Here is a 23,757-nt window from a genome sequence, read left to right as displayed (position 1 = left end):
CCCCCTCTCAAAATAAATAAATAACTTAAAAAAATAGTCGAAAGAATTTGAGCTACTGATAAGTGCTCTAAAGAACGTAAAGCAGGCTGTCCTGCTAGGGACTGGGTGGTGAGGGAGGGTCTCCAAGGAGGTGAGGCTTGAGTTGGGCCTCAGTAATGAGAGGAAGGTGGCCATGAACCTTTTGGCCACAAAAAGGTTTGGGGAGACACATTCCAAATCCCTCAGTGGGGATTTAGCCTGAGCTGTAGACGGGCCAGAGAGAAGGGCACTCTATGATTGGAGCAAAGAGGAACGTGCTAAGAGAGGAGTCAGGAAAAAGTGGTAGGGGGCGAGATCACTTGGGGCTTTCTAGGCTGTGGGGAGAAGTTTTTTTTCCAAGGGCAATGGGAACCCATTGGAAAATGAGTGATACAGGTGCCCCAGATGTCAGCCTCTTGGATATCTTCCACGTCTTTCAACTTGATGAGTGCACCTTGCCTCTCAAAATTTACTTAAAAGGACCCAGCCACGTGTCTCCTGTTACAGTAGGACACCCAGCATCCCTACCAGAAACCTCAGGAATTCTTCAGGAGCTTAGATTCTGCCAAGCACTCCTGACTTTTGCTGATGTCTGAAACTTCCATCTGCTTTTGCCTCCACCGTGACTCTCCTTTTTCCTGTTCACTAAGCCCTTCATTCCTGGTTGCACCAATTCCAGGCTGTGCCTGTACCACACTTGGCTGATGCTTTGGAGCAAGGACCGAACCACCAACTGAAAATTGAGAAGCAGATACTTTGTTTTGACAAAGCCCTTCTATATTCATACACACCACCCCACACATTCACATGCCCAGATAACTTTTACTCATTTCCTCCACTCTAGCCCTAACGGCCTATGTCAGTGCGGAAACCCTCCCTTTCTCCTACTATGCTTCTTTCTTTCTCCTCTCTGTTTTGCAAACCCTCTGACTCCTGCCTTTTGGTCATTGCGCTTTTTTTTTTCTCTTTTAAATAAGTTTCATCGAGATAAAATTTGCTTATCGTAAAGCTCACCCTTTTCAAGTACACAGTGCAGTGGTTTTTTGAGTATATCCACAGGGTTGTGCAACCATCACCACCACCTAACTCCAGAACGTTTCATCACCCCTCCCCCCAAAAAACCCTTATGCCCATGAGCCATCGCTCTTCATTCCCCTTCCCCCAGCTCCTGGCAACCACTAATCTACTTTCTCTGTGGATTAGCCGATTCTAGACATTTCATAGATGCGGAGTCATGCAATAAATAGGTGGCCTTTCTAGTCTGGCTTCTATCACTTAGAATAAATAATGTTTTCAAGGTTCATCTGCGTTATAGCATGTATCAGGACGCCATTCATTTTCTTTTTCTTTTAATTTTTAATTTTTTTAAATTTACATCCAAATTAGCATATAGTGCAACAATGTTTTCAGGGGTAGATTCCTTAGTGCCCCTTACCCATTTAGCCCATCCCCCTCCCACAACCCCTCCAGTAACCCTCAGTTTGTTCTCCATATTTATGAGTCTCTTCTGTTTTGTCCCCCGGACGTCATTCATTTTCTGGTGGAATAATATTCCTTTGTGTGGACTCAGCCAATTGTGTTTATCCATTCATCTGTTGATGGATACTCAGGCTGTTTGTACCTTCTGGCAATTATGAATAGTGCTCTGTGAATATTGACGTACAAGTATCCATTTGAGAATTTCTTTTCAATTCTCTTGGGTATGTACCTAGGAAGGGAATTCCTGAGCCATGTGGTAATTCCCTGTTTGACATTTTGAGGCACCACCAAACTTTTCCACACTGGTTGCACCTCTTACATTCCCACCCGCAATGACCTGGGTTCCAACACTCCACATCCTTGCTAACTTGTTATTCCCTCCCTATTAAAAAAAAAAAAATTCTAAGACAAAAACAAATGAAATTCTAGCCAGCCTAGTGGTTGTGAAGCGGTACCTCCTGGTTTTGATTTGCGTCTTTATTTTTTAAACATTTTTGGGGCACCTGGGTGGCTCAGTCATTTAAGTGTCTGACTCTTGGTTTCAGCTCACGTCATGATCTCACGATTTCGTGGGGCCAAGCCTGGCATCAGTCTCTGGGCTGACAGTGTGGAGCCTGCTTGGGATTCTCTCTCTCCCCCCTCTCTGCTCCTCCTCCACTCATGCTGTCTCTGTCTCTCTCAAAATAAATAAATAAACTTAAAAAAAAAAAAAGTGTCGCATGCTCCACTGACTGAGCCAGCCAGGCACCCTACACCTTTTTAATGACTAATTATGTTGAGTATCTTTCCTTGTTCTTATTGGCTATTTATATATCTTCTTTGGAGAAATGTCTATTCAAGGCCGTTGCCCACTCTTCAATTGGGTTCTTGCTCATTTCTCATGCAGAACTGTCTAGCTATCTTATCCAAAGCCTAGCCTCCAGGGCTAGCCTTCCAAAACTGCCCTTTTTGTTTTGCTCATCAAAGCTGGCTGTCCTAATTGGAATTTTGCTGCCTTCTGTGTATCTATGTCATTTTGTCTTATTTTCACCATCACAACCAGAGGATGAAGGTAAAATCCTTCTCTGATTTCACACACGAGTCTTTGGCGATTGCCCAGGATCCCACAACTGGTTAACTAGGGGGAGGGATTTGCAACCAGAGTAAATTCCCAAAAGCCCCACGCTCTTTCTGCTAACTAGCTAGTCCTAGCTTGTCTCAAGATCTCCCAGTATTCTTATCTCTACTGCAGAAAAGGGAAACTACGGAGAAGGCTCTGGAGCTTCTCCGGATCACATAGAAAGATCGGGGAATCAGATGTAGGGACTCCCACCCCAACCCACAAATCCTTGCCCGAGTCCCACCCGCTCAGTGCTCAGTGCCGCGGGCCCGGAGGGAGCCCCACGGCTTGGCCTTTCCGGCCCAGTCGGGTCGCGCCTTCCAGCTGAGTCACCGCCCTGGCGCTGGCGGGGCGTGGCGGACAGAGAAAAAGCGGGTAGGAGCCCGTCCCGCGTGGGAACTGAAGCCCCACCCCTGGCTCCGCGCTGGCCTCCCGATTGGAGAGCCTGGGAACGGCATAGCCAATCACAGCAAGCTGCGAAGTGCCGCTGAGACGATCCTAAAGCAAAGGAGACGCCCTCTCCTCCCCTGGAAATAGCCCCTCCCGGGCGCACCCGTTGGAGCTTTTGGGAGTGCTCGGCCCCGGCCACTGGACGGGTGGGGCTGGCCGGAACCTGGGCCAGGGAGCCCTGGTGCAGCCTATCTCGGCGGCGTGGGAAGGAACGATGGGGAATGACCGCCGGGAGCTTGGAGTGCAGGCGACATTTTCTAGTCTGTGAGGCCTTTCGCAGCTTAAAAGACTGGCCCACCACTCGGGCCCGGCTGGGGTCTCCACTCTTGTTTCCAGAGGGGAGGATTAACCTACAGAGGCTTGTTAAAACTGTAAAGCCAGTTTTTGAGTGAACACATTAGAGAAGGGCACCCTTGAACACTCCCAGACATGCACACTAAACTGAGAGTCTAACAACCAGCCGCGCTCTTAGAGGCACCCGAGAAAAGGCACGGGCTGGGGCGCAGGGTCATACTCTGAGGATGTGGCCCATGTGGTCTCTGGAGTTGGCTCTCAGGGCTTTCGTGATACAGGCAAGGCTGGGAAGGTGATCTCTGGCTCTTAGTGGATTCTCAAACTCATAGTCAAGGCCAGATGCTCTGTCTCGGAGGCTGGCTCTGCCCCTCTCTCCGGCCACCCATCCTGGCCTCTGCTCCTGCTTGCGCTTACTCTCAAAGACTCCTTGCAGTCTTTCTTTCCGGCTCACTCAGCTACTCATCAAATATTCTGAGCCCCTTCCTTGTGCCAGGCAGGGATGAAAAGCTCCATTGCAGGGCAAACCAGGTCTGTGCTCTTCAAGAGTTTACAGTCCAGGCGGGAGATGAAGCAAAGAGTCCATCAAAGCCTGATGAGCATTGCAATGGGAAAGAACAGTGTTAAGTGAGGGTCAGGTTACAGGGGCCCCTAATTTATACTGGGGGGAGAGGCCAGGGAAAACTTTGAGAGGAAAGTTACTTTTCAGAAGAGGAAAAGGAGGCTGGCCTTATTGGGGTAGGAGGAAAATCAGATGGCTGGAATGGAGGTTCAATCGAGATGGTGGGTTTAGAAGGGAGGAGAGCCTTGTAGGCTCATTAAAGATTATGGAGATTATCGTGAGGGTACCAGTAGGCTAACTAGCAGTTTATAAGCAGAGGAGAGACATAAGATCTGAATTTTATGAAGATCACCCTGGGCATCCTATGGAGAAGAGAGAGCTTGTCGGGTAATAATATAGAAGTAGAGAGACTAGAGACTGCCGCATTAATGCAGGGGAGGTGAGGGTGGTTGGACTCTGGTGGGAGTGGTAGACAGTGAGCACAGGATGAGCTGTTGACCTGTCTAAAGGGAGCTCTAATGCTTCCTGGGTTCCTATTCATTCATTCATTCTCCCATTCAGCAAGCATTTGAGCACCACTCTGGCCCAGAAATGAATGCCCAGTCTGCCAGGGAAAGGGGCTGCTGTCTGACCCAGTCAGGATAGAAGGCAAGAGGTGATGTCTGCAGAGGGGTTGGCGCACTCCTCTTCTGTGACCCCACAAGTGCACAGTATTTGGACACTGATGTGGGGGTTCCTACGCATTGCAGCCCTCACCGGGGCCTCGCCTCCTCTCTGCTGCCAGCCCGGAATTACTATTCCCGCTTGGCAGATGGATAACCTCATGCTCAGAAAAGGGACTACCCCGACCAAGGTCACTCACCTTGAGCTAAAGGCAGACTTGGAAACTGGGTATCCGGGTTCCCACAGCTTCTCTCCTGCCCCTGCAGTCTGGCTGCCCACATTTGGGTTGTTTCAGGCTCAGAGAACCCCTCCACACCGTCAGGCAGGGGAAGCTGCAGACAGAGGGGCGCCTGCTCCCTGCCTCTCTGAGCCCAGCTCCGGCCCTGAGATTGCTATATTATTAGCAACAGCCCATGGCTGCAAGGAGTGTAGGGCCTCCAGCTTGCCAGGGGACCTCGCATGCAATATCTCATTTGATCCATCTGGCCACACTGGCAAGTGAAGATTATTGTCCTCACTTTACAAGTGAAAAGACTGAGGTTTAAAGACAGTAATTATTATGCATCGTTGAGGTTCAAAGACTGGCAAATATGTATCCTTCGAACCCTGACCCCTTGCTACTGTGCTGGGCTCTGTAGGAGGCAAAGATGAACGGGGAGTGGGCTCTGCCTCCAGAAAGGAGACCATCTATAGGGATATAATGCATATACGTTCCTAGACCTTGTATAAGACCCCAGGGTGTGGGTCTTTGGAGAAGTGTTATGGGCTCAGAGGTGGAAAAAGGCCTCAATCCTAGTAGATGTTATGGGAAGCCTTCCGGAAGAGGGAACATTTAAGCTGAGGTTTGGATAGGCGGGGAGAGGGTGATTGATCCCCTCTGTGTCCTCTTCCCGCATCCTGGGCTCATCACACCTACCAGTGCACCTGGTAGATGTTCGATGTTTGAGTGAATGAAGGGGTAAATGAATGGCAGAGAGACTGGATGAGGCTAGGGTGCAGGTGGCCTTGGTGACCAGGAGCAAGAGTCTTTCCCAGTCCTGCTGCTGAGGGCTACTGTCTGGAGTAGAGCCCTTGGATGGTTAGGACAGAACGATGAAACTTGCCCCTGTCTACTTTCCTGTTGCTGTGGGGGTTGGCACCGAGCATAAGTGCCGGGGTTTGGAAGTAAGGGGAGCTGGATAGGAGCCCTTTACTGGTGGGATCTTTATCAGTTGTGCAACTCTGGGACCTGGGGTCACAACCTATTCTCCTGACTCGCCACCACCCTCAGCCCAAACTGCTTGGCCAGATTTTTGGAACTAGCCCCAAAGGGTGCCAGGCACAGAAGGCATCTGTTCCCTTCATGTTCCTGTTGGACCTGAAGGACACTGTGACGTCCCAGCTCACCCAGGTCCCTGTTTCTGCGGAGTAGGTGAAAACATGTCAGAACCACTGAGGACCGGGGTGGTGGTTCTCATTTTAGAGCTGGGAATGAAGACAGCCCAGGGAACTCGATGGCCTCGAGACCTCACAGCTAGTGAGAGGCAGAGCTGGGGTCCGTGTCTCCAAAGCAGAGCCCTTCCTCACCCTCCTGCTGTCCTTGAGGAAGCTCCGAGGGCGCACCCCACCATCGGCCTATTGGGAAACAGGGTCAGCTGGCCGGGCTTTCTGCAGCGCATCGTGCAGATGGGAGAGACGGCCCAGCTGCCCTGCCTGGCGGCCTCTCGCTCTCCCAAAGCAGCCATCCATCTTGCACTGATTGGGTCCAGCCCAGCAGCTTCCCGGATGAGCCGTGGGCACCTGGCCAGCCTGCTCAGCACCTTCTCTCCCCGTCTCTGTCTCAGGCGGTCTGTCTTCCTGTCCGTCCCTCTGTTGAATCCTTGTCTCTCTCCTTCTCTCTCTCTCTCTCTGGGTCTGTTGTCTCTACTACAGTGTGTCTATCTCTCTGTCATTACTGTTCTCTAATCTCTGTTTTTTTCCGGGGGGAGGGGGGGACGGAGCTCAGCCTCAGGACCTTCTCCCTGCTCTTTCCCCTGCCTTGGGAGGATCCCCAGGACATCCAGCCCCTTGGGAATGCTCTCTACTCTGCATAACCCAGTGGATAAAAAAAACTACTAAAAACAAAACAACCCCCCCCCCAAAAAAACAAAAAAACAAAAACAAATTAAAAAAACCCACAAACGACCAAGCAGGGTGCACCGTGGTCACGCTCCTATTTGTTCAAGCCCTTGACTTCCTCTTCCCTTTGTTATGAAGCTCAAGAGGGCCTGAATCGTACCCATCTCGGAGGCGGAAGTGTGCCCCAGAGATCAGTTAGGGGAACAAGATGTGTGAGTGGCAGGCCTCTGTGCCAGGCAGAACGGAGAGGTATGATGGTCCAAGCCATGAGGTGTCCTGCCAGTTCTGCTCCTTCCAAATGCCTCGAGCAAGTCCCCTTCCTTGGGGCTCAGGCCTTGCAGCTCTGTGACTCGTCCCTTTGCCTAAACAGCCGGTCCCGGGTGGCATTCCTGAGGCCTGTGGCCTGATGGGAGTTTGCCTTTTCCCCAGGCCCTGCCTCCTGGGATTCCAGCATCCACAGGACAAGCGTCTTGCAACAGAGCCTCTCGGGGAAGCTCTTTAACCTTTAACCTTAGCCATGACTACTCCCCAGAATTTTCTTCAGGCCTTGGGGGTCCTCTGAGAATGACGACACTCCTGTGTCACATCCACTTCCCTCCTCCCCACTCCCTGCTCTTCCCTGTCCCTGAGGCCTCCCGCGCCTGACTCCCTCCTGGCCTCTATTTCCCTTACCTAGCTCAGTCCTTGGCCCATCTGGGCCCTCACTCCTTTGCTGTATCAGGCTCCCTCCCTGTCCCCCAGACTCTTGGCCCCTCAACAACTTGGCCACAGCTGACCACTGCCTGCTCCGGGTGATCTGACCTTCGCCTTCTTAGCTAAGACTCACATTGCCAGGGCTGCAGGTGAAAAGCACAAGTCTGTGCGGACAGGGGCCCTGTGTGGTGGCCTCTGGGTCCAGCCAGTCCTGGAATGGCCGGTCTTTCCCCAGCTCACTCCCCCCTCCTCCCCAGATACTTCCTCAAACCTCCCTCCTCCTCTCATGACTCAGCAGCGAATGACTTCAGCTTCTCCTTCTCAGAGAAAGAGGTTCCCAGGAACCTCCCTGCTTTTCACTCAGAGACCCATCCACCCACCTGCCATCCCAGCTGACCCCTCATCTGGGGACCCTGCCCTCTCCCACCTCAGCTCACCCCCCTGTCCCTCCCAGTCCTCTCCTCTTCCAGCCACTCCTCTGAGCATTGAAACAACCCTCAGCCTCCTCTGGAACAAATAAAACCCTCCCTCTGCCTGAGCTGCCAGAACATAGGCTTCTCTCTCCTTCATCTGACCATTAAATTGCTGATGAAAGCGGTCGGCTCCACATTTTAACTCTTCACCCCTTTACCCCTTGCTGTCCAAACTGCTGGCCTAGGTCAACAAGGACGCCCTAACTCAAGAAAAGGCCTTCCTGGGGCTCCTGGGTGGCTCAGTGGGTTGAATGTCTGACTTCGGCTCAGGTCATGATCCCGTGGTTCGTACGTTTGAGCCCCGCATCGGGCTTTGCACTGACAGCGTGGAGCCTACTTCAGATCCTCTGTCTCCCTCTCTCTCTGCCCCTCCCCTGCTTGCTCTCTCTCTCTCTCTCAAAAATAAATATTGAGAAAGAAAGAAAGAAAGAAAGAAAGAAAGAAAGAAAGAAAGAAAGAAAGAAAGAAAGAAAGAAAAGGTCTTCCTTTCTGCCCTCACATGAGTTTTCTGCAGGCATCTGGCAACATGGCCATAGAGCACCAGGAGGATCTGGTGATCATATCATTCCATGATCCCTGAGACACAGGAACTCTGCTTTTCCTGGTGTTCCCTCCAGGTCTCCTCTTGAGCCCATGCGTGAGGGCCTGCTGTTTCAGATTTCTACTTCCGGCCCCAACCTGGGCATCTCATTCGGATATTCTTTCTTTCTTTCAACTAAATTAAATTTTAAATTTTATTAATTTGTTTTTTATATTTTAAGCCCAGCATAGTTAACATACATATAGTGCTGTATCAGTTTCGTGTGTGTAATACAATGATTCAACAACCCTATACTTAGATACTCTTTTTTTTTTAATTTATTTATTTTTGAGAGAGAGAGTGAGCACGAGTGGGGGAGGGGCAGACAGAGAGGGAGAGAGAATCCCAAGCAGGCTCTGCCATGTGAGGTGGAGCCGGATGCAGGGCTCAGACTCAGGAACTGTGAGATCATGACTTCAGCTGAAACCAAGAGTCAGACGTTTAACTGACTGAGCCACCCAGGCGCCCCTAGATACGCTTTCACACTTGTCACTTCCCAACTGAGCCCATCACCTTTCCCTTAAGCCTGTTCTATCTCGGAAAATGGAATCATCTTGGGAGTCACGCTGGGTATGTCCCACCTCCCACAGCCACTACAACGGCCGGCCCTGACCCAACCTCCCACCTCTCACAGGAACCCCCCAAGTGGTCTCCCTCCCTCTGGCCTTCTTCTCATCCAGTCCATCCTCTGTCCCAGCTGCCACAGTGCCTGTGTTCTAAAATGCCATTTTTTTCTGCCTTGCGTGAAACCTCTCCTAGCTGAAGATTCTGAAGGGCTGGTCCATTCTGAGATTCCCAACCTTGGTTCCTCTTGGCACCTTTTTACTTGTTCTCTCCTCCCTAGAACCCAGGAAAGCCCCGTGATATCACAGATAGCCAGCAAAGCCCCGTGACATCATTGGGTGCTTCTGATCTGCACGGGAGAACCTGAGTTCAGATCATTTTAGAGAAGGTATCAAAATGTAAAGGTTTTAGTATTAGCCCAAGTGGCTTGTTTTGACCTGATGCGTCATGAGTCATTGGTTCCTCATTTGGCAAAGGAGGGACAGAGTTCCAGAGAAGAGAAGTAATTTGTTTAAAGTTATTCAGCAAGTCATTAGTGGAGCAGTTCTGTTCACTGTCCCAGGGCCCGGAACCCAGCATGGATGGCCACCCCCGTGGGCTGTACACCTGGAAACTGCGGTCCCTCCAACTTCTCTGGGAGGGCTTTTGCTCTGATTCACTCCCCTAGAGACCACACTCCTTCCTGTGAATGAGTAAGTCACTTACTTCCTCCCTCCGTTAGAAACAGACCCAGCTGGGGGCGCCTGGGGGGCTCAGTCGGTTGAGTGTCCACCTTTGGCTCAGGTCATGATCTCACGGTTCGTGAGTTTGAGCCCTGCATCTGAAAGTGCAGAGCCGGCTTCAGATCCTCTGTCCCCCTCTCTCTGTCCCTCCCCCACTTGTGCGCCCTCTGCCTCAAAAATAAACATTGAAAAAAGTTAAAAAAAAAAACACTGGAACATTGAAAAAACAAAGAAACATTGAAAAAAGTTAAAAACAAAACAAAACAAAACAAAAACAAAAACCAAGAGGGGCGCCTGGATGGCTCAGTCAGTTGAGCCCCCGACTTCGGCTCAGGTCATGGTCTCATGGGGTTTGTGAGTTAGAGCCCACGTCAGGCTCTGTGCTGACAGCTCAGAGCCTGGAGCCTGCTTCATACTCTGCGTCTCCCTCTCTCTGCTCCTCCCCTGCTCCCACCCTGTCTCTCTCTTTCTTTCTCTCTCAAAACTAAATAAAAACATCAAAAAAGAAAAGAAATAGGCCCAGCTGGGTGCTTCCAGATGGTGGATAAGGAGTAAGAGACACATGAACCTCCTTTATGACCCAAAGCCTCCACTTACTAGCTGTATGACCTGGACAGGTTACTTATCTTCTGTGTGTCTTGGGTTCCTCATCTGTGCTATGGGTTCTCTAGTATCTATAGGGGCATGGGAACAATCACATCCGCTCTCTTGTTCTTTTTTCTCACCTATTGGCCTTTCCCGGCTCTCTGAGATTAGAGACTAAGGTGAGGACTTGGGGGGAGGAGCATCGATTATAGACCCCCAGGTAAGACTTGGATGTAGCTGGGCACCCAGCCTGGGTTGGGGGAAGGGGCGCTGCTGCTATGAGGTTGGAGACCAAACCCCTCCTCTTTGTCACGAAGTGTCCTTCGGCCTCGTAGAAGCCTCTGTGTGCAGGGAATCGGTACTGCGTGTCCTGGCAATCTCTTTTTGGCCATCTTTCCGTTTGCATCGCATATCAGGCACTCTGGAGGCAGAAAAGCATGTGCTCAAACCTACTTTCCGCTGCTGGGGAAGCCGTCCAGTGTGGAGACCACAGGGCTTCAGCGTTCTGGCCTTACCCATAAAAGGTTTTTGGGGAGAAGCCTTCTCCTCCCTCTTGCAATGCTGGGAGGCAGAATGAGGAACAATGGACAGATGCTCTGGGAACAGGAGTGCTGTCCCGAAGAGGAAGGGGGACCTCAGGAGAACAGCAAATGATCTGTGGCTGGAGGGGTGCTAGCAAGGGCCGACACCCAGGAGGTGGGGTGCCGCGTAAGGAAGGGCTTCCTCTCCTGGACTAACAGGAGTCCTCCTATTGTCCCTTCCAATTATGAACCCCAAACTCCAGGAAGACGGAGAGGAAGCCCGGCTGGGCCCACAACTCAGAGCACGGTGCAGGCCCCATGCTCTCGAGTCGTCTTGGCTCACTTGAGGCTTGGCATGGAGGGAGTGCCTCTGGCCCCTGCCTGTCCTGGGGCCCGGAGTGAGGAGTTGGTGCGGAGTGTCTGTCCCCTGGTGCAGCCTGGGCTCCCGACTGCCTGCTGCGTCAGCACCAGTGTTCCTATTACATGACCGAGTGGGATTTGCACTCTGGAAGCATTAGTGCTGGGCTGACTCGGCAGAATGGCCAACACGAGAAAATGCCAGTTCCCCCACCTCTCCCAGCCAGTTCTCAGAAGGCCTCATGGCCGCTTGACTTCCTCTTCAGGCAACCCAGCCTCTCCTCCTTCAAAGTCGCCAGGGCCTTTTGAGGTTACCCTGGCAGACCATGGGTGATAGGAAGAATCCCCCAGAGAGCTTTGAAAGCATACAGTTCCCCGGACCCCACCCTTAGAGATTCTGACCCAGGATGTCTAAGCTGCACCTGGGACTCTATATTCTCGACACACTCCCCCAACCCCAGGTATTGGGAAGCAGTGATGTCCAGCCAGCTTGAGAATCACTGTTTATCTGCTGACCCTTGACCCCCGATTCCTGCCCCAAGCCCTCCAGACCCGCTCGTGTCATCACCATACAGCTCCAGCTGATGGAGTAATTGCTTCCTTGAGATGAGCAGGCATTGGTGGGCTCTCTGAAGCTTGCAATCCTCCAAAGATAGAAAGGTCCACCTCACTCCGTGTGATCAGTTGGCAGGCTGCCACCGCCTCATCACTATCAGTCTCCCACGAGTCCTCCGTTGGAGTTCGAAGCCTCAGAACGCTGCTTCAGACCCCTCTATCAAGTCAAAGAACATATTCCTGCCATCGTACGATTCAGAGAGCAGGGTGGAGATTTCTCTTTAAGATTCGGTGGGGAGGGGCACCTGGGTGGCTCAGTCGGTTGAGTGGTTGAGCATCTGATTCTTGACTTCAGCTGAGGTCATGATCTCATGTTTCATGAGTTCGTTGGAGCCCCGTGTTGGGCTCAGTGCAGAGCCTGGTTGGGATCCTCTCCCTCCCTGTCCCTCTGGCCCTCCCCCACTCGTGCTTTAACTCCCTCTCAAAAAATTGAATAAACTTAAAAAGAAAAAGATTCAGTAGGGAATCTGAGGTCCAGATTGGTGAAGCATTTGGCCCAAGTTTACATAGCTGAGTTTTGGGAGAAGATCCTAGCTCAGGCGCCTCTGCTCTGGAACACCTATCTCTTTCTTTTCACTTTATTATTATTATTTTAAAGGTTATTTATTTATTTATTTAATGTTTATTTATCTAATGCTTATTTATTTTTGAGAGAGAGAGAGCATGAGTAAGGTAGGGCAGAGAAAGAGATAGACACAGAATCTGAAGCAGGCTCCAGGCTCTGAGTGGTCTGCACAGAGCCCGACGCGGGGCTCGAACCCAGGAACCATGAGATCATGACCTGAGAGGAAGTCGAACAGAGCCACCCAGGCACCCCTATTTATTTTTTGACAGAAAGTGCACCACAGCAAGTTGGGGAGGGGCAGAGAGAGAAGGAGAGAGAAATGCCAAGCAGATTCTACATTGTCAGCACAGAGCCCAGCACAGGGCTTGAACTCACGAACTGCAAGATTACAACCTGAACTGAAACCAAGAGTCAGATGCTTAACCCACTGAACCACCCAGGTGCGCCAGGAACGCCCATCTCTTGGGAATGGCACAGTTTATCTCTTCGAGACAATGACCCTTTTTTTTTTTTTTTTTTTTTTTTACTGTGACAGACATTCCATTGGTATGGTAAATTTTGAATTTGGTTCTTTTTAGGGGAATGCAAAACTTAAAATGTAAAGATATGTCAGGAGCACCTGGATGGCTTAGTTGATGAAGCATGTGACTCTGGATCTCAGGATTATAAGTTCAAGCCTCACATTGGATGTAGAATTACTTAAAAAAAAAAAAATGAAAATGAAATCTTCAAAAAAAATATAAAGATCTATTAGACTTTTTAATCTCTTCCTCTTCATAGGAGATTTTAGGGGATTTGAGAGTTTGGTCCTGGAGTAGGGAAGCTGGTTTGGTGAGCAGTGGTCAGCCTCCAGGGAGGCAGAACAGAGAATTTCTGCTGGTAGTGAGCCCCATGTCAACAGGCCCTTCTTTGAAATCCTGTATGGATGCTCTTCAAAACTATCCTTTCTGGCCATAGCCCTATCTGTTCCTGGGATTGTTTATGGTTCTGCTTTCCCGAGTTTTTGCTGCAACTTGCCCATGACCATTGCTTTTGGGGTAAAACTTTTCAAATCCCCCTCAAGAGGCTAGACCATCACCGGGCCAATCCTTTCTCGAAGTGGAGAGTCCCTTTCATTGAACCAAACTGCCCTGAAAACCTGCTCCATGCTAGGCTTGGAGCTCAGAAGTGGCTCAGGTGGAGCTCTGTCTCTGAGGAACCCGTTTGTAAGACCTCAGGGAAAGACAGACTCATACATATAAGGGTAATAAGGAGATTTAAACCCCTTGCCGGAAGTATTGTAGCATAGGAGCCGGTAGGGGCTCCAAAAGGGAGCAGTTCAGTTTAACTTACAGTATCTGAGTCTGAAAGATAGGAGGTAAGGATGGAATGGGGGTAGAAGTAGAAGGAGTTCCCTGCAGAAGGCATAGCTTTTGAGAAGGCCCGGAGTTGGACGAGGGTACTACATGGCTAGGAAATGCCCATCGAGTGCCCTGTGAAAAATGAAGCTAGAGACGTGGGCAGGGGCCCTTAGGAAAGCCTTGAACTCCAGGCTAAAGCAAAGTGACTTTGGCCCATATGCAAGGGGAGTGACATGTATGGTGGAGCCAAGGCAAGGGAAGGAGAAGATGGGATGTCTATTTGGAAAGATCTTTTAGATCTTTTACTGGAGACGCTGGGAAGACATTGAGGCGGGCCAGCTGAAAGGCTGTTGCTACCGGCTGGCAGATCTTAAGAAGCAGCCGTCTAATTCTATTCTTTTATAGATGCACAGTCTGAGGCCCAGAGAGGTCAAGTGACTTGCTCAAGGTCACCCAGCAAGATCAATAGCAAAGTCAAGGCTTCAACCTGTGGGTCCTGCCTCCCAGCACAGGCTCCCTTCACTGCCCCACACTCCTCAGGAGGGTGGGCCACCCACTGAGATTTCTTTTCCATCCTTTGCTTCTGAATCTGTTATGTGCTCTGTCCCTACCACAGCCCAACCCTCGAGGAGAGTGACAGGGAAGTGTTCCCAGAGGACAGGGCGGGGAGTATTGCCTGCTTCAGAAGATGTTGCTGCTGCTGCTGCCACCGCTGCTGCCGCCTCCCCGCCAATCAGGGAGCTTTCTAGCCGCAGGAGGAAGCCAGGAGCCAGGGGATGGGACTGCAGTGATTTATGACTGCACAGAAACAGCAGGACACTAATGTCTCTGGCCGGCCTACTTGTCTGCCAGCTCAGCCAGAGAGCATGGATCTAAAGGTCACGTCCCCCAGGGCTGGAGATGGGGCAGAGGCTCAGCCATACAGGGTGCTTGCCCAGGGCCCTCGTGTCAGGCCCATCACCAGAGGGCAAGGCCCCTCCCTTCCTGAGCAGATGCCAAAGGGTAGATCCTCACAGCCTGGGCAGGGAAGGGTGCCCTTGCCATTGGGAGTCTGGACGATCTCCCTGGGTTTGAATTCAGTCACTGATCATCTCAGTCACTGATGTGTGATCTTTGGCTAGTCATACAGCCTCTCCGTGCCTCAGCTTCCCGATCTATAAAACAGGGATGATTTTGAGCCTCTCAATCCTTGGGATTAAATCGTCTCCCAGGTCTGCAGGTACAGATTCCCTGTTGCTGAGAGGCTAAAGAAGAGGAACAAGCCGAATCTAGAACTTTGTCTTGTCGCGGCTGGGTGGGGCATCTAGCGCTCACTTCGTTTGATTTCTCCCTTCAAAGTTGGGGAAATTAAAACCCTGAGAAGGGGCAGGCTTTGCACACAGAGCCGGGGGGGGGGGGGGGGGGCGGGGGGCGGGGAGTGAGGTGGGTGGGGGCAGGCAGAAGCCAGGATGCTAGTTTTCCACCTCCCTGTTCCAGGTGTTTTTCAGCAGTACCAGGCAGTGGCGAAAGAAGCCAGAAGATTAAGCCATTTGTTCTGTGTAATGTCGCTCTACCTCTGAAGCAGCCCTCTCAACATCCAGGCACGGCTGGGCTGCTGCAGCTTTAAGCTTAGAGTCTCAAAAAAAAAAAAAAAAAAAAAAAAGGAAAGGAGGGCAGGGCCAGCTCTCCCCTGCACCATTGGAGGGAAGCTTTGATGTGGGGACTGCAGATGTCATTCCTCTTTGGCTTTGGAACATCCTTTTCTTTGCATCTGCTTTCTTTTCCCAACCATATTTGGCCTGGATTTTTATAATAATAATAATAATTATTATTATTATATTAATGCACATTAAACTGGTGGGGGAAGGAACTGATACGGAGAGGTCAGAGAGGCAGCCTGAAATGAGCCAGGAAGTTCCCAAGATTTTGCATCTGGGGCCTGAATCATTGACACATTTAATGCACAGGAGGACAAGCAGGGTTGGCTATGAGGGCTCATTGCCACGGACCTGTGATGCCCAGGCCTGGACCAGAGAGGAAGAGAGAGGAAGAGGAATGACTTGGTGAACACTCACATAGGAGACAGGAGAAGGGGGAGAGTTTATTCACCCCCAGGACTGCATTTTGCTGAGTGTTGTAGTAAGAGAGGAGGGACTAGATGCTATGTCAGTGGTGGGGAGAGCAATTTCTAGACCCTCTCCTCACTCAGTCCATCTCCTCCACTTCTGCCGGGGCAGCCTCCCTAAAGTGCATGCATTCATTAATTCATTTCTTTATTTCATACATTCTACAGATTTACTGTGTGCCAGGCACTGTGCAGTGCTCTGAGGAGGCCACGATGATGGACGCAGGATGCAAATCTCATCATTTTTTGCCCTCGTTAAAACCTCTCACAGGCTTCCTACTTATTTCAGGATAAGGACTTCACTCCCTTGCCTGCCATTCAGGGCTCCTCCTGTTCTGGCTCCCGACTCCATCCCCAACCCCACTCCCGGTCACTTAAGGCAACAAACACTTTGGATTCTTTGCCTAACGATAAATATGTCAGGGGAAAACGTGCCTCTGAGTCCTGCTGCCTGTGTCCTTTCCATGCTCTCAAATGCTACCCATCCTTTTAAGAGCTGGGTTGGAAACGTTACCAACCTTCCTAGAGAAGCTTTTCAGAACCTCTTCCTATCCAGCCTGAAAGAATTAACAAACAAACGAACAAACAAAACTTAACAGCACTTAAAACATTCTAAATTCCTTGAGGGCAGGATTCTGTGCCCTCTTCCTCTACCATCTAGCATAGAGCCTGAATAGTCCTTCACAGAGACTCCTTCATTCTAGATTCTCATACACAACACTTCATATCCTGTTGTTGTTTTAACTCCTTATCACTTCCTAACATTTTACTCGACATATTTATCTTTATCTTACCTGTTTTTTGGGGGGTAGGGTTTTTTTTGTGTCGTTCCTTGCTGTACCCCATTGCTTAGAACAGTGCTTGGAACACAGTAGGTGCTCAACAGATAACTGCCGGGGAAAAAAAAATGAAGCCAATAAAATGTGCAGTCAAAACTATGGATGTGTAAGCTCCACGGAACGTTGTAAATGGAAGCATATGAGCAAGAATTTGTCAGCTCGACCTCAGTGTGTGCGTCTTAGGTGGGGAGAGAAGGGTTGGTCAACCCTCAGGTAACAACCTCATGTGAAGCATACAGTAGGCTCTTGGCAACAGAACTTAATCTTTGACACTCCACGCTGGAGAGGAAGGAGCTCCCCCGGGGGTCAGCCTGAAGACAGCTGCATCCTTTCTGTAAATTAACCAGTATGCCCAGCCAGTATTTGTCCTTCCATGTTTTCACCTCATCAGGTCCAAGAACCTCAAAGTGCGTGTGGGGAAATGGAAGCCTGTGGGGGAGGGTGACAGTTTAGCTCCCAATATTAAGCTCCGTAATTCAACCCATCCTGCCGGCGGGCACCACCCTGGCAAGTTTGGACCTACGGTGGACGCGTGTCCTCTCCTCTGTCCCTCCTTGGCCTGCTGCTACTTTATCTCTGAGACGGGGTCCAGGGCTGAGGTCCTGGCCCCCTCACCTCGTAATTTCCCGGAGAATATGGGGCGGGGCCGTGAATCAGCACTCGCTAAGACTGAAGCAGCCTCAGTCCCCGCCAGGGGTCCCCCGTGGCCGCGGAATTAGAACCCCTCCCTTCACCTCCGCTCGCGCGCTATGACCACTGGGAGATGTAGTCCTAACTGCCCCTTTGTCCTTGATCTCTCCAACATATCACCCCACTGCCGGGCAAACTACAATTCCCAGGGGCCCACGCGCTGGGGACCTGGCAGGGCGGGGGGCGGTGTGAGGGGCGAGGTTGGGGGTGATCTGGAGAAGCTGAGGCGCAGGAACCGGGGTAAAGTGAAGAACGGGGAGCACTGTGCGGGGGGGGCAGCGGGGAAGGGAGGGACGCCCAGAAAGCGAAGGTAAGCTGAGTCGGTGAGGAGAAGCTCGAGAGGCGGAAGGGCCGGGGCGGGGCCGGGGCGGGGTGCGCGGGCGGGTAGGCGGGACCGTCTGCGTCACGCGGCGTGGGCGGGGCCGCAGGGGGTTGTCCGCCCGCGGCACGCACAGCAGCCGCAGCCGCCTCGCGCCTGGTCCCGCGGTCGCAGCTCAAGCCGCAGCCTCCGCGCCGCCGCCGTCGCCGTCGCCTTAGCCGCTCGCTTCGTGGGTCGGTCTCTCCGGCACACGGGCTCCAGCCGCGCCGTAGCTGCCCTCCGAGCCCTTCAGGCCGCCCCGGTCTCCTCACCCGGCCCGATCCAGCCCTCGAAGATGGTGGACCGCGAGCAACTGGTGCAGAAAGCCCGGCTGGCCGAGCAGGCGGAGCGCTACGACGACATGGCCGCGGCCATGAAGAACGTGAGTTTCTCCTCCCCTCCCCCCGCCTCGCCCCAGTCCCTTCGCAGACGCGGGCCTTCGCGTGGACGGCCCAGGGACTAGTCGCCATTCGCGATTGCAGCGTTGACTGCCCCTCCCCACCCACTCGGGGAGCTGGGGAGGGCCCCGGCAGCGATAGGGACCCGGGTTGTGACGCGGCCTCTCCCCGAGCGTCCCCCAGGGCCGGCGGCGCTGCCTTCTCGGCCCTCCCCGGACTCTGGCTGGGGCGGGATCTTGCAGGGCTGGTCTCGGGAGCGGGGTCTCTGGCCCCCGCGTCTCCGGGTCCGCTGGGGACTTGAGCGGGGGCCGTGAACATCCTTTGTGCCCCACTTCCCCTCCTCCCAGCCTGGGCGTGGGGGCGGGGGGACCGCATGGATGCGGTTCCTCTTTCTCTCCCTGGTGTCTGGGCGGCGCCTTTCCCATTCACTCATCAGGTCTCCTGGTTTTCTAATACCTCTCCCCCCCCCGATATTCCCCATTGCCTCTCCTGACAGATCCTTTAGAATCTCCACAGAAAAAACGTAGGCTCTCCTGAAAACCTGGGCTCAATGGTGCAAAATCGAAACCTTGCTGCTCTCACGTTTTTGTTAACAAAAGGCTCCTCTTTCTCTATACCCCAAAGCACGTCCTCTTGCGGGGAACGTATTTCTCGCTAGCGTTTTCATTGATCGTTCTCGACATGTCATCTCCGTTTTTTCCTAACGTGTTTTGTATTGAAAAGGGTAGGTATTGTCTTTAAAATAAAGGTTATGCATTTAGCTGACTGGTTTAATTTGTGACAAATGCTGTTTCTTTTTTAAATAGGCACACATCTGTTCATCCTATAAGTCGAAAAAATATTCTCCCTAATCTGATATTGCAAACAAAGCAGTGGTGGGAGGCAGTATCAAGTCATTCTAGAAGATTCTGCATTTGTCATATTGCAGAGAGCCTAGACTGGGTGGAGGCTGGGAGGAGTTATTTTAAAGGAGGAAAAAGTCTTTTTTTTTTTTTTTTAATAATTTGTTCTGTTAGATACATCCGAGGCTTAAAAAAAAAAAAAAGCTAGCGCATCCTCATGCTGATGAAAAGAGAATACTGATCGCCAGTTGTCGCATTTTGTCTGGGATGCAGATTCCTGCCTGTATTGCACCATTTTGTCAGTAACACTACATTTATCTAATTGGCTATCAAAGAGTTTGATATTAGAGGAGGGGGCAAATATTGAGCATTATTAAATAAAACATGGGAAATTATCTGGTTAATGATTTCGGTCTCCCACTGTCTTAACATTTAACTTCCTGTCTTATGTAACAAAGGTTTTTAAAATGCATCTCCAGTGTGAAGTGGATTCAGGAGTGTATCTTGCGTGTTAATTTTTTTTAATGAAGCAATGTAGGTATCCCAGCTTAATCCTTGAACAACTTTGCCAGTTCATAAAAGATAACAGTGCTGATGCTTTTTTATTTAAGCCGGCTACCTTACCAAAAGATTTTTATCTCATTAAGGAAGAGACTTGATTCTGAAATGGGGAGTATTGCCGTGTTAATGTATTGCCACAGATGCTACCTTAAAACATTTTAAAGCTCAAATGAGAAGTTCTGCTCTTAATAGATATCAGTGTTGGAAATATGTTTAGTTCATGTTATTTAGACTCTTCTAATTTTTCCATATTTCTAGTTTCACAGGAAAGTGAGTGACCTCGCACCTATATCCATAGCAACCCAGTGATGTCACACACAATGACACAGAGGCTGCAATGCACCTAAGGGCTGGTAGGGAGTATGCAAATGGCATTTGTCCAAGGTAATGCAGAAATTAGCAGATAAGCAGGTGGAATTGAGGACTTCATCTTATCCACCAGATAAGAATTGGTCCAGAAAATAAGAATATCATTTACCTTTAGGCATGCAGAGCAGTGACCTCTAGATATGCCAATTCATTTTCCAATTTCTAGTTTACCCACAAAAGTTTATAAGCTACATTTGTATTTTTAAACATTTGTCTCATTGTTAAATTGGACAATAATGGAATAAAGATAGAAATTTTAAACAAGAATATGTCTTAATCATAGTGCTGGGCTGGGCTGTATACTTGGGTTTTTTGCAGATTATTAACTTGGCAGGTGTTAATAAAAACCTTAAAAAACTCTTGACTTCCTACTGGGTCGTTTTCAGTAATGTTAGAGAGTGAGAACTGGTTACAAAACACAAGGCAAAAGTTCTCTTGTGCCTCTGGTCCTTGTCAGTATGGAGGAAAGGGCAATTGTAAAATAAAGCAGACCTTTCTTCAAACCCACTTATGAGGAAGTGTGCTTACCTCTCCGACCCTCATTTTCCTCATCTGTGAAATAGGTCAATATCCCCTTGAAAAAGGTGTGAGGAATAAGAAGTTAGTAGGTGTTCGAAAATAGTAACTATTTCTAAAACTTTGATTCTTCCCCTGTTTATGAGAGTCATCTCCTTATGGAGAATTTGGGAAAGACCGAAAGATACAGAGAAAAATACTCTGTCCTGTCACTCAAATGAGTGTTCTTCTAAGGCTGAAATCATCCTAATGATAGAGGGATTAAGACTATTTACATTTAATGAAATTATCCTAGTAATAATGTCACTGAGGCCTGTATGGAGGAATAAATTGTGTGTGGGTGACATAACACAATAGGAATGAAAATCAGCATGCAATATATTGAAAAGGAAGAAAGAGGGAAGTTTAGTGTTGGGTTTTTTCCTTAAGTTATTATTTTTTGTGTTAGTAATCCCTATGCCCAGTGTGGGGCTCGAACTCAGGACCCCAAGAGCAAGAATCACACGCTTCCAAATGAGACAGCCAGTTTGTTTGTTTGTTTGTTTGTTTATTTATTTATTTATTTTTACTGTCTATTTTTGAGAGAGGGAGAGACAGCATGCAAGTGGGGGAGGGGCAGAGAGAGAGAGAGAGATCTGAATCAGGCTCCAGGCTCTGAGCTGTCAGCACAGAGCCCGACGCAGGGCTCGAACTCACAAACTATGAGATCATGCATGACCTGAGCCGAAGTCGGATGCTTAACCAGCTGAGCCACCCAGGCGCCCCAAGGTTTAATTTTTAAGAGAAGTGTGTAGTCTTCCATTTAAGGGGAGAGGGAACACCTAGATGTTTCTTGTTAGATGGTTCTGTCCTGTCCTTTGGATTCTAATAGCCTCTGAAGAGAAGTTAATAATCTAAGTAGGATACTAGTATTCGCCTCCGGAGGGAGAAAAGCTTCTGGGCTCCTCTTGTTGAAGTGACCCGATTGGGGGGTTTGCTTGTAAAAGGCCTTCTTAATTCTATTTAAAAAAAAAAAAAAAAAAAGTCTTGCTGGAATCAATATAGTTGAAAATTCTTCCTATCTTAAATATTGTGTTTTTCCTACTAGCCCTTCCAGGAGGGGCCAGATCAATAGCCATTATCACTAATGGAGTAATGACACCTCTGTAGACTTCAGAGGTGGAGTTCTGCCAGCCATTATTCTAAGTCATGTGGTTTCAATTGTTCTCTTCTTTGGGGTGGGAAGGATACAGATAACAGTTGGCTTTTTATGTAGTAGTCTTTGCAGTAACTGAAATGACGATTAAGTGCGTTTTCTAATTATTAAAAAAAAAAAGCAACCTCCCATGGATCTTTTGAATTCTATCCAGATAAAAGGTGCTGCTAAACGTGTATTCTTGTTAACAGAGCTTTGTGTTAACAGCAGACCATGGGGGGAGTTTCATCCCCTAGTATTGGCAGGAAGCCTTATTTATTTGTTAAGCCTAACTCCTAATCATTAAGAAGAAAAAATAATTTTGTTTTTATTGAGGTAAAAGTCAGCGTAACGTGCAGCAAACCGTTTTCAAGCATACGGTTCAGTAACATTTTGCACATTCGCAATGTTGTGCAACCGTCCCCTCTAGCTGAAAAACTGGGAGAATGCCGTTTCTAAAAAGGATGATGGCTTGGCTATAACTGGCTGGATTTCAAAACATTACTGATTCAGGAATGTGTCAATAATGAAGTAACCACAGCAGCTTACAGCCACTGGTAATCGGGATCCTTCTCTTTGTTTTCTAACATCTGGACCTTTTTGGCATAAATTGAAAAGAAAAGAGACTTGTCTTAGCTAGATTAAGATTTCCATCGAAGTTCCAGAGCTTAAAAACCATATGATGGTCCCCCAAATAAGTAACAATGTATCTGAAATTGGAACAAACTATTAATCATTTGGAGATTATGGAAATTTTGCTGGGTTGTACTAGGACTCATTTTCCACTCCAGTGCTGACTTCGTTGTAAATGATTTCTCTGCTGTGTGGCAGCAGTCCCCTAATGAGCACCGCACGGCACCCTAATGAGCACCGCGCAGTGCTGAGAGGGGGAGCTGTTCAAGCACGGATGCTACACTGATAGTCCCGTGTATATGATGTCACACACATCGTTTGGGGGCTTCTGAGGCTGCCAGGAGCTTCTCCCTCCCATAATCACCAGCCTTAACCCTTTTATCTGGCAGGGCATCTGACTGTTTCTGTATTGCTATCAGATTCCGTGGGATGTGGGAGAAAGAGAGCACAGGCCATCTTAGGTACTTAATAGTCAAAGGAGGAAAAAAATTACACATAAACCACCGTCTTTTGTTCGTTTGAGTAAGCTCTGTGCCCAACGTGGGGCCTGAACTCAGGACCCTGCAATCAGGAGTCACATGTGCTACCGACTGAGCCAGTCAGGCGCCCATCTTTTGTCTTATTTTCTAAGTTCTATTAGTGCTTAACCAGATATTTAAGGTTATAATCAGAGGATGCTATGTTTGCCGCCTTTGTAGGTTGTGAAGGCTGTCAATATCTCCCTTTTGGCCTTGCCTTTCATAATCCCGTTCCTCTTCTCCCCAAATTCTGTTTTAGGTATGAGCTGTTGAGTTTGGTTCACTACCACCACATCATCCTACTTTTTAAATTGGGCACTTGTAGAGATCCTTGAGTTTTGTTTTTTCTAATTTATAAATTTGAATGGTGCACAAAACCGTTCTGTGAGAAATGATCAGTAGAAGTTCCCAAAGGAGAGCTTTAGTTTAAAGGTAAACGGTTAAATAATTGGTTTGGTCCCCCGATCTTGCAGCAACAATAAAAATTACGTCTTAAGGACTTGGCATGAGTCTTTTGTTTCTTTCCTTTTTAAAGAACTGGTGAAGTCTAAGCTAAATTTTCATCAGCATTTCACCTGTAAGGGTGTGTCCTACAGAGGGAGACTTTTCCTTGCATAAGTTGAATACTGTTAATGTGCTGCGTAACGTTAATTCGGTTGTGACTAGGTAAATGGAAATGAGAGTGTTCTCACATACACAGATTTTTTTTTTCCCTTCTAAGTTTTTACTTAAGTGATCTCATGACCCCGAGATCAGGAGTTGTGTGCTGTTCCGACTGAGCCAGCCAGGCACCCCACATACAGAAATTTTTAAACATGAGGTTTAGAAAATAAATTTCCAAAGAAACTCCTCGGTCTTATCCTCCTAATCTTTGGAGTAATACCGTATTTTTGGAGAGATGGATGAAAGCTGAACTGAGTAGGACCCAGGTGTAGTGTCAGCTTTCTCCTCTTAATTCTGTTACTAGAACGGGGGTGTCAGAGCTGGGAATAGGACAGTGACAGCAGTGGGCAGCTGCACATGTAATGACAGGAGCTTAAGAGGAATCCCTTAGCCGCCCTCCCCCACAGCCAAGTGTGTA

General features: G+C 49.3%; 1 protein-coding gene across 1 annotated transcript in view; it reads left to right on the top strand.

Moving 5' to 3' along the window:
* Window positions 1-17,728: 17,728 nt before the first annotated feature.
* The window catches only part of YWHAG (tyrosine 3-monooxygenase/tryptophan 5-monooxygenase activation protein gamma), a 28,458-nt gene continuing 22,429 nt past the window's right edge, over window positions 17,729-23,757 (top strand). The window contains exon 1 of the mRNA XM_027041983.2: window positions 17,729-18,047. Coding sequence (XP_026897784.1) covers window positions 17,961-18,047 — 87 coding nt within the window. The 5' untranslated portion in view covers window positions 17,729-17,960. The remainder of the gene's footprint in view (window positions 18,048-23,757) is intronic.

This window comes from Acinonyx jubatus, chromosome E3, assembly GCF_027475565.1.
Source record: "Acinonyx jubatus isolate Ajub_Pintada_27869175 chromosome E3, VMU_Ajub_asm_v1.0, whole genome shotgun sequence".
Lineage (NCBI taxonomy): Eukaryota > Metazoa > Chordata > Mammalia > Carnivora > Felidae > Acinonyx > Acinonyx jubatus.
This window is presented reverse-complemented; position numbering and strand designations above follow the sequence as displayed.